Below are 11,123 nucleotides of genomic sequence, written 5' to 3'. Positions count from 1 at the left end.
ACTTTGTCAAAAAAAAAAAAAAAAAAAAAAAAAAAAGTCTTCTAATGAGTGGGAAATTGTAGCTAGGACAATTATATCTAGGTTTAAACACACATCATATCTGGATTGTATTTCTTTTTTATTTTATTACATACCTTTTTTTTTTGTCATCCAGGCTGAAGTGCATGCAGTGATGCAATCTCGGCTTACTGCAACCTCCACCTGGCAGATTCAGGCCATTCTCCTGCCTCTGCTTCCTAAGTAGCTGGGACTACAGGCCAGCACCACACCCAGCTAATTTTTGTATTTTTACTAGAGATGGGGTTTCACCATGTTGGCCAGGCTGGTCTCGAATTCCTGACCTCAGGTGATCTGCCCACCTCGGTCTCCCAAAGTGCTGGGATTACAGGTGCAAGCGACTGAGTCTGGCCTATTCTTGTATGATATTTCGACATTATATAATATTTTATTAGTTTTACGTGTATGTGGGGATTGTCACAAGAGAGTGAAGTCTGAAGAACTGGTCAAAACAAGTTTTTTTTTTTTTTTTTTTTGAGACAGAGTCTCACTCTGTTGCCCAGGCTGGAGTGCATGCAGTGATGCAATCTCGGCTTACTGCAACCTCCACCTGGCAGATTCAGGCCATTCTCCTGCCTCTGCTTCCTAAGTAGCTGGGACTACAGGCCAGCACGACACCCAGCTAATTTTTGTATTTTTACTAGAGATGGGGGTTTCACCATGTTGGCCAGGCTGGTCTCGAACTCTGGACCTCAGGTGATCCTCCCGCCTCAGCCTCCCAGGTCCTGGGATTACAGGCGTGAGCCACGGTGCCCGACCACAAGATGCTTTTGTACTTTTTAGACAACAATAAATTTGAGAAGTCACAGGACAAGGGATATCTAGCTAGGGGCAGTAAATTTCTAGGTGAGTGATGAGGAGATATTTGAGGTGGAACTAGTGGAAAATAAGGGTTACCTTGGAAAGTATATTTATTCAGGTCCGTTGCAGCCCCGAGTTCCCAGTCTCTGGTAATCAGGGCTATTTTTTTGCCCTGGTATAGAGAGGGTATACCTCACAGAGGAATCTTGATGGCTTGCTGCATGCTGGAAGAGGCAGGTCAGTTCGCCCTTTCTGAAATTACAGTTTCTCCAAGGTTTCCAACTCAAAATGATCAAGATACCAATTTGGCACATTGGCATGTCCTTCACTCCTTGAGTTTCTTCATCTATAAAATGGATGGAGGCCGGGTGTGGTGGCTTATGCCTGTAATCTCAGCACTTTGGGAGGCGGAGGCGGGCAGATCACCTGAGGTCGGGACTTTGAGACCAGCCTGGCCAACATGGTGAAACCCCGTCTTTACTAAAAAATACAAAAAAAGGCTGGGCGTGGTAGCTCACACCTATAATCCCAGCACTTTGGGAGGGCGAGGCGGGTGGTTCACCTGAGGTTGGGAGTTCGGGACCAGCCTGACCAAATGTAGAAACCATGTCTCAGGCCGGGCGCGGTGGCTCAAGCCTGTAATCCCAGCACTTTTGGGAGGCTGAGACGGGCGGATCACGAGGTCAGGAGATCGAGACCATCCTGGCTAATGCGGTGAAACCCCATCTCTACTAAAAAAAAATACAAAAAAAACTAGCTGGGCGAGGTGGCGGGCGCCTGTAGTCCTAGCTACTCGGGAGGCTGAGGCAGGAGAATGGTGTAAACCCGGGAGGTGGAGCTTGCAGTGAGCTGAGATCCGGCCACTGCACTCCAGCCTGGGCCGACAGAGCGAGCCTCCGTCTCAAAAAAAAAAAGAAACCCTGTCTCTACTAAAAATACACAATTAGCTGAGCGTAGTGGCGCACGCCTGTAATCCCAGCTACTCGGGAGGCTGAGACACGAGAACTGCTTGAACCCAGGAGGTGGAGGTTGCAGTGAGCCAAGATCGCATCACTGAACTCCACCCTGGGCAACAGAGTGAGACTCTGTCTTAAAAAGAAAGATAAAGCGGATGGAGATAATGATAGTACTTCCAGTACAGAGTTGTGAGAATGAAATACCATAATCCAGGAAATGTGTTTAGAGCACAAATGTTTTGTGGTTATAGTTTAGTAGCTACCCAGAGTGAGCAGCCATAGCCTGGGGTTTCTTCTGGTCATACCCTGCCAGGAAGAGGAGGTCTCTTTGTTAACTCTGACTCCCCTGAGATCTTAGCATTGTCGCCTCCATCAGTTTCATTGATACTTCCTTTCTGTGCTGTCTTGTTCTGTGAGGTGGTCCCTGTCATCTCTCCAGGCCCATTTCCTGCTACCCTGGGCCCCACACATCACTTGCAGTTAGCTAAGCACCCCTTGCTCTCTGACATCTCTGTGTCTTTGCATATATCTGCTTAGAATGTCCATCCCTTGGGTTGCCTAGCAAAACCCTATTCGTTCTCTTTAGCTCAAACCAGTCACCACTTGGGTGAAGCATTTTTCCCACCTTGAGACACATTTAATCTCTCCTGTTGCCTGTTGTCTGTACCCCTATCACAGCTCAGATCACTCTGCATTACAATTACTTATGTGTCTTGCTCCACCACAGACAAGGTGTTTCATGAGAGTAAGAAATGTATCTTATTTATTCTGTGCCCCCTACCCCAGCATCTAGCACAAGGGTTGGTACAAGTGGAGGTTGAGAGATGTTTAGTGATAGAATGAATTAATGGATCGATAGTGGGTGTTGGCTTTTTGCCAGCATCACGGGTTCTAGGATATTTGAATGCCCCAAGGACAGGGTGGGGTTAATGCAGGGCACAGCATGCGTCAGCTGTCTGACTGCTTAATAGGCAGTCAACAATTTGGCTAATGAAGATAGAGATAATGATGGCAATAAAATGGTTCTCTAGGCTGACCCAGAGCCATAGCCACTCTCCTGCTTTCCAGTGAGTCATCCCTGTCTGGGCCTGAGGACAGGAATCATGGCTGAGAGGTCAGTCATCAGTGGCTGAGCTGGCTCCAGACCACCTGATCCTGGCCATGACTCATTCCAGCTTGTGCTGCTGACAAGAACCCTCCAGAATTACACAGATTTGAGTACAAGTCTCAGCACAGGCCAGGTGCGGTGGCTCACGCCTGTAATCCCAGCACTTTGGGAGGCCGAGGTGGGTGGATCACTGAGGTCAGGAGTTTGAGACTAGCCTGGCCAATATGATGAAAGCCTGTCTCTACTAAAAATACAAAAATTAGCCACGCTTGGTGGTGGGCGCCTGTAATCCCAGCTACTCGGGAGGCTGAGGCAGGAGAATCGCTTGAACCCAGGAGGTGGAGGTTGCAGTGAGCGGAGATCGCACCACTGCACTCCAGCCTGCACAACAAGAACAAAACTCCATCTGAAAAATAAAGAGTCTCAGCACAGACAGTGATCAGCCCAGACCTTAAGTTACATACCCATCTGAGCCTGTTTCCTCCTCTTGCCTCACTAGCAATGAGATACAGATCCCAACCCAGGATGCTGATCATGGAGACATTCTTCTCCAGTTTTGGAAAGCCTACAGTCTCATGGAGAAAGCACAATTCTCCTTACTACATTGTACCATAATTATCTCTTTAGTTTTGCCGTATTTGTCTTTATTTTCCTTGCACAGGGCAAGGAAGTAGGGCACGGGGAATGACTCAAGAAATGCAGACAAGAAACAGAAGTGTAGCTCCCCAACCATGTGGACTGGTAGGGAAGAAATTTGAAAAGGATCAAGGTAGATATTTTTCTTGTTGTTTTTTTTTTATTCGTTTTGAGACAGGGTCTTGCTCTATTGCCCAGGTTGGAGTGCAGTGATGCTACCATGCTCACTGCAGCCTCCAACTCCCAGCTCAAGTAATCTTCCCACTTCAGCCTCTCGAGTGGCTGGGACTACAGGCATGAGCCACCATAACTAGCTTATTTTATTCTATTTATTTTTTTGAGATGGAGTCTCACTCTGTCGCCCAGCCTGGAGTGCAGTGGTGCAATCTCGACTCACTGCAACCTCTGCCGCCCCAGTTCAAGCGATTTTCCTGCCGCAGCCTCCAGAGTAGCTGGGATTACAGACATCTGCCACCACACCTGGCTAATTTTTGTAGTTTTAGTAGAGACGGGGTTTCACCATCTTGGCCAGGCTGGTCTTGAACCACTGACCTTGTGATCCCCCCGGCCTTATTTTTTAATTTTTTTGAGATAGAGTGTCACTCTGTCGCCCAGGCTGGAGTGCAGTGGTGCGATCTCGGCTCACTGCAACCTCTGCCTCCCAGGTTCAACCGATTCTCCTGTCTCAGCCTCCCAAGTAGCTGGAATTACAGGCGAGTGTTGCCATGCCTGGCTAATTTTTGTATTTTTAGTAGAGACAGGGTTTCACCGTTGTTGGCCAGGCTGGTCTTGAACTCCTAACCTCAGGTGATCCGCCTGTCTTGGCCTCCAAAAGTGCTGGGATTATAGGTGTGAGCCACCGCGCCTGGCCCCTAGCTAATTTTATAATTTTTTGTAGAGACAGGAATCTCACTACATTGCCCAGGCTGATCTTCAACTCCTGGGCTCAAGCGATCCTATCACCTCAGCCTCCCAAAGTGCTGGGATTACAGGCATGAGCCACCAGTAGTGCCTGGCAAGGTAGAGTTAATAAGGGAAGCTATTTGGATGATGGAAAAAATTAAATAAGTTGAGGAAAAAAGCCTAGGGTGGGGCATAGTGGGGAATGCTTCCTAATGGTTGTTCAGGGCTAGAGAAGGGGAAGGGTAAGAGGTGGGAAGATCCAGCTTTTTTCAGAGGTGGGAGGATTCAGAGAGGTGTGGCAGTTAATTAATAGAGGCAGAAACTGGTAGGGCATAAAAGACGTAGAATGACCCTAAATCCCTGAATCTTCTGGATTTGGGTCCTATGTGGGAAACAGGGCTTCTGCTCTTGAAAGAGTGGTTTCATGCGTCTACAAGGTTACACAGGGTGATGTGTGCCAGAGGGATGGGGAGGGCAGGTCAGAGAGAGGCCCGGGGGCCTGAGGTCTGAGTTTGGGGCATCTGGTGGGAGGTGGGGGGATGCAGGACTTGTTCTGGGCCCTGAAGGATGCCTTTATTGGGGATTTGATTAGGTCCCAGCTGGGGACAGTTGTTGAGCTGAGAGGAGGATGGACACTGAAGTCACCACAGGGAAAGAGGATGAATGGTTAGTTGGGGTCCCAAATGCCAGGCAGAGCAGTTGGCCTGGGCTCACAGGCTCTGAGAGGACCCTGAAGATGTGCAGACACAGGTCTGCCTACTTAGGGGGCCACTTTTCCCTTTCCTGTGACACAGGGAAGATGAACACACTCTGGTATGGGGGTGTCTCCACACCGTGTGCCCCACCCTCAGGTGCAAGGGTGCGTACTTGTGCTGTGTGACTGTGTCGGGGTCTGCAGTACGTTGCTGAGTGACTGTATCTGGGCAGTGCTTTTCTGGGCTGTAAGTGGGTGGTTGGAGAGTCTGTTTTCTGGGTCCGTGTAGGCGTGCCTGAGTTGTACATCTTAGTATGTGTGTGTGTTGGGGGGGTCCAAGTTGTGTTGTTTGTATTTGTGTGAGATCTCAGCTGTGTTTTTGTCTCTATCTGGTGTCTGACTTGTGAGTGAGAGGCTGGGCAAGGGACAGGGTTCCCCTTGCTGCTGGCACTGGGTCACCATAATGGGTACGAGGCCAATCAGCTGTAGTCCTAACCTGGGGGGCTTAGAGAAAGGCCTGAATGATGACGCCTAGACTCTTATCCCCAAGTGAATGGCCTCTTATTGAGCAATCATTAACTTGGCACCTGTGAGAAGAATCAAACTGTTATGGTGAAGGGGGTAGGGACTGGTCAGGGCAGGACTTACCGCCGGCGAAAGGGGGAGGCCAGAAAATCCTATAGGCATGTGTGTTGTTATCACTCCTTCCTGCCCACCCTTCAGGTCACTCACCCTGACCCATGGCGACTGGGTCAAAATATTTAACAAACAGTGAGGCACAGACATTGACCAATCAGAATAGACACAAGTCATATTCTGAATGGAGCAGTCAGGGAGGTCATGGCTATGCCAAGAGTTGCCTCTTTAGTTGTTAGACAGTGACAATGTCTGGGAGGAGAATCCCAGGAGAGGGGCTAGGGCAGAGGGGCAGGGAAGGAAAGTTGGGAGGCCTCAGGGCGGTGGCTATGATCCAAGTGTCATGGAAGGGTTTCAGACTTAAACAACTGATGTAGTCAAATCCTGGTGGTCCAGCTAAACCTTGGTCTGCCTTGGCCTTCAAGTAGTTGCCAGGCCAGCCCTAGGTGATAATGGACCACCATCTTTTGTCATCTGCAGGAATGGGAGAAGTGAATGATCTTAAACTGCAGAAATGGCAGTGACCTTGTCTGTTTTGATTCGGGAATGCACTGCTTCCTGGTTGGCTGTGATTGGGCTTTAACTGTGGTGAGAGAGTGCATGAAGTGGGTAGGAGCCAGGAGAGTGGTTGGTGAAGGGTTTGGGAACAGGAGAGCAACCTCCTTCCCCTGAGGATAAAGGCAATGAGGTGATGGGATTGTGAACTGATACTGTTCCCTGGAAAATTAGCTCCAGCAACCCTGTGGAATTTTTCCCTTGGGCTACCTCTGATAGGAGCAGGGTGGGCCCTGGAGGTGAGACAGTCCCTTCTATATGCACAAACGACAGTATCAGGCTCCAAGTGTTTCATACCTTTTATTACAAAAATCAATAACTTAATTCAGTTCTGTATAAAGTCAGTAGGACTTCTGGTCCAATGAGCAGCCTAAGCTTTCATTCCCATCCCAAGAAGGAACAGGAGTCTTGGCCCAGAGGCTGTGGGGACCACCAAGAGCCTTCCAGGCAGCTGGAGCACTGTGTCCAAACCAAGGAAGTCCAATGTGGGGTGTGGCTGAGTGAAGGCTGTTCCTAAGGAGCCAAGTGCTGTCTATACAGCCTTGCCCCCTCCAGGAGCATTGGGTCACCTCTGGGGATGGCCAGGCTGAATCAGCACTGCCAGCCTCTGCCCACCTGATCTCTGCCTGGGCTGCAGCTGGTCACCTCAGCAAGAGCATGTCCCCAAGAAGGCCAGCGATGTCAACATCTCCAATGATAGGGCGAAAGAAGAGATCCCCAAGCAGGCTGGTCGGAATGGACTTGAGGGTGGAGGCTGTGAGGAGGACACGGGCCAGGCGGCCTTGGGCTGCTGGGCACCAGGGCTCCAGGACTTCACACAACGCCCAGTGAGCCTCCTGCTGCAGGTGCCCAATGTGGGAGGCGGCTTGGAGGCCTGGCACATCTGTGGGCAGAGAGGGAGAAGAGGGTTGGTGAGCACCCTACTCCCAGTCACGAAAGGAAGAGACTGGCCCAAGATCTGGGCCATCAGAGACACCCCCTGCCTCCTTTGCTCGGCCTTTGATGTCCCACTACTACCTCCTCCTTTGGAGGAGGTAATTTATTTATCAATTTCCATTGTATTCATCCATCCATTTATGAAGAGGCAGTGTGGAGTAATGGTTAAGAATCAGGTTTCCTGGGTATGAATCCCAGTACTGTCACTTAGCTGGGTGACCTTGGGCAAGTAACTTAATATCTGGGCTTCAGTTTCTTTATCTGTAAAACGGGGATAATAATATTAATAGGACCTGTCTCCTAGGCTTTTATGATATTTAAATGAACTAGTACATGTAAAATCCTTAGAATAGGGCCTAACATATGGTAAGTATGATATGAGTATTTGCTACTATTATTACAATTAATTACTACGATTTATGTGTGCCACAAGGGACTCCTGGGGAACGCTCGTCTCAGATGCTCTCCAGATTACAAAGAGCGCTGTCTCCATCCGCCGCTCTCCTGGCCGAATTCCGTAAAGACTCCCTTCCTGTCCTCCCTACACCCCTTTCAGTTCTCTCTTCTTTTTTTTTTCGAGACAGAGTTTCACTCTTGTTGCCCAGGCTGGAATGCAATGGCACTATCTCGGCTCACCACAACCTCTGCCTCCCAGGTTCAAGCAATTCTCCTGCCTCAGCCTCCGTAGTAGCTGGGATTATAGGCATGTGCCACCACACCCGGCTAATTTTGTATTTTTAGTAGAGATGGGGTTTCTCCATGTTGGTCAGGCTGGTCTCGATCTCCCAACCTCAGGTGATCCACCCACCTCGGCCTCCCAAAGTGCTGGGATTACAGGCGTGAGCCACCACGCCCGGCAGTTCTCTCTTCTATGTGATCTTTCTGAACCCACAGAGGAGTTTTAGCTCTAGAGCTTCACCATGCAGCCTTCCTTTGAAGATGTGACTGAGACACAGCTGTGTCTGCCCACCCCACCTCCCCCCAAGCCTTCTCTAAAGGTCAGAGCAAATTTCTCAGGCAGAGTGGCAAGGGCCAGTCTCTGGAGTGAATAGACCTGAGTTGCCATTCTGATCTGTCCCTACCTGGCTGTGTTACCTTTAGCTAGTCACTTAGCTTATCTGTACCTCTTCTGTGAGATGGCTATTTGATGAAAATGAGGAAACGGCCAAGCACAGTGGCTCACGCCTGTAATCCAGCACTTTGGGAGGCCAAGGCGGGTGGATCACCTGAGGGGTCAGGAGTTCAAGACCAGCTTGACCAACATGGCGAAACCCCATCTCTACTAAAAAATACAAAAATTAGCTGGGAGTGGTGGCGGGCACCTGTAACCCCAGCTACTCGGGAGGCTGAGGCAGGGAAAATTGCTTGAACCCAGGAGGCAGAGGTTGCAGCGAGCCAAGATCGCACCACTGCGCTCCAGATTAGGTGACAGAGTGAGACTCTGTCTCCGAAAAAGAAAAAAGAAAATGCGGACCCAATGAGATAACAGATATCAAACCCTTAGAAGTTACCTTCCCTGGCTGGCCCCTGCTTCAGCCTTGCCCCCCACCCAGGAGTGTCTGGGAGCTCACCAGGGTTGAAGAGGATGGTCCCTTTCAGGCAGGCATATTCCTTGGGGCTCAGCTCCAGGCCCCAGAAGGACTCCAGACAGCACTGAAGCCACTGCACCGCAGCCAGGGAGGGCTGGGGTCTGTCTGGCGGCTGGCCACTGCCTCCACTGCTGCTGGGCTCCTCCAGCAGAATCTTCTTGAGTATGCTGGGCACCGGGGCCTCAGCCACTTCAAAGGTCACAGCATCTTGGGCCAACCCAAGCAGGAAGAGGGGGCCCCAGCAACCCTGCAGCAGCCGCCGCTGGTCCTGGGGAGGCAGCTGCCAGAAGGATGGCAGGTTCCTGAGGAAGGCCACTGTCTTCGCCAGAACATCCAAGGCCTCCCGGCAGGTGCGATGAGGTGCACATAGCTGGACGGGCCGGTGCTGCCTACATAGGCAGCGGCTACGGGGTCCGGGGACAGCCCTGAGGCTGGAGCTCAGAAGTGCGTAGAGAATGGCTGGGCGGCTTGCTGCTCCCTGGCATGGGCAGGCCCCTGGTTGGCTGGTGCTCATGGTTGGGGATCTGCCCTTACTTCCAACTCTCTGGCCCTCTGTTGTGCGCTGTGGGTGCTATTTATATTCCCAGGGAGTGGAAGGGGGGGGAATGGCCCGACAACCTTGACTCCAGAAGTCATGTTCATTGAAAAAAACACACAGACACTGCCCCTGGCAGGAATGGTGGGGAAGTGGTGGGGGAGGGGGCATTGGGAACCCCACGTGGCACTGATATCACTTCAGTCAATGAAGTGGCCGGTGCAGGGCACAGGGCCACCTGCCGCTCACTCAGCTGCCCCTTATCGGATGACTCAAGTGGATAAACAAGGTCATTAACCCAGGCTGTACCAGGGCACCAAGGCCCCAGGTGCACAATCAGCAGGTGTCCCCATTGGTGCCTGCTCTTGTGTGCACAAAAGACTAGCGCTTTTGCTAAGCCAGGAAGTCAGCCCCAGAGCTGGGTGGGCCTTGAATGCAAGGCCCGACCTGGAAGTGCCTTATCACTAGCTTGTTTGCCTAACCTTGGGGCCCTGCTTCTGTTGTCGGCCAGGAGCAGGCTACAGGGAAGGGAGCCAGGACCCTGGGGGGGCTGGGAGGACTTTGCCCACTGTCCAGTCTCGGAGGCCCCCTTCCACTGATTTCAGTTCTGGGCCCCCTGCAGGAATAAGGTCCTTCAGAATCCCTATCCCCTGCCTGATTCCTACCACTCCTGAAAGTCCAGTTCTGCTGAGAAGAACTCACAGAATTATAATAAAAAATGGTTACTAGCCAGGCATGGTGGCTCATGCCTGTAATCCCAGCACTTTGGGAGACCAAGGAAGGGGGATCATTTGAGGTCAGGAGTTCAAGACCAGCCTGGCCAATGTGGCAAAATCCCGTCTCTACTAAAAATATAAAAATTAGCCAGGCATGGTGGCATGTGCCTGTAGTCCCAGCTACACTAGAGGCTGAGGCAAAAGAATCACTCGAAACTGGGAGGCAGAAGTTGCAGTGAGCTGAGATCATGCTGCTGCACTCCAGCCTGGGCAACAGAGCAAGACCCTGTCTCAAATATATATATATATATATGTGTGTGTGTGTGTGTGTGTGTGTATATATATGTGTGTGTGTATATATATATGTGTGTGTGTATATATGTGTGTGTGTGTGTATATATATATATGGTTGCCATTCTCTGAGCACCTGTTATGTGTCAGGCACTTCCCACTCTAATATTGGCAGCCTCCTTCTAAGGCTAGATTCTTACTTTGTGAGACTAAAAAAGTTAAAGTGACTTGCCCAAGGTCATCCCACCAGGAAGACCAAGCCCAGATCTTGCCTGACTCCAAAGTGCTTGTTTGTTCCCCTGGACCCACTGGCCCAATTGCACAGCCAGAGCCTGAGATTCTCAGAGCTTGTGGCTAGCTGCCCCCACCTTGCTGCTGCCTGCTTTGCAGACGTTGCCTACTTGTGATCTGGGCAGAAATGTTGCTCTGCTGCCATGTGGCTCCTCTGTCCCGGGCATCTTTCTCAGATGGTGGAGTACAGGGGATGAGAGAAGGTGGAGAGGCCCTTGGTTGTGTCATGTTCCTGGACCTTGGCCAGTCCAGCGTGGCAAGCCTTCTGCTGCATGCTGTTGGGCAGCCTGGTGCCCTGGATGGGGAGAGAGAGGCTCTGGCATCACCAGCCCTGGCATCTGCTCCAGAATTCATCACTTTTCAGTTGTGTGACTTGGGTTGATCCTTGAACCTCGATGAGCCTCAGAAGCCTCACTGGG

General features: G+C 50.8%; 1 protein-coding gene across 1 annotated transcript; it reads right to left on the bottom strand.

The window, feature by feature from the left end:
• Positions 1 to 6,632: 6,632 nt before the first annotated feature.
• NR0B2 (nuclear receptor subfamily 0 group B member 2) lies at positions 6,633 to 9,414 on the bottom strand. The gene is made up of 2 exons (XM_023219853.3): positions 8,854 to 9,414; positions 6,633 to 7,229 (listed from the first exon to the last, which is right to left on the bottom strand). The coding sequence occupies exons 1-2, from the start codon at positions 9,383 to 9,385 to the stop codon at positions 6,988 to 6,990; spliced, it is 774 nt and encodes a 257-aa protein (XP_023075621.1). The 5' UTR covers positions 9,386 to 9,414; the 3' UTR covers positions 6,633 to 6,987.
• Positions 9,415 to 11,123: the final 1,709 nt, after the last annotated feature.

This window comes from Piliocolobus tephrosceles, chromosome 1 (assembly GCF_002776525.5).
Source record: "Piliocolobus tephrosceles isolate RC106 chromosome 1, ASM277652v3, whole genome shotgun sequence".
NCBI classification, from domain to species: Eukaryota; Metazoa; Chordata; class Mammalia; order Primates; family Cercopithecidae; genus Piliocolobus; species Piliocolobus tephrosceles.
This window is presented reverse-complemented; position numbering and strand designations above follow the sequence as displayed.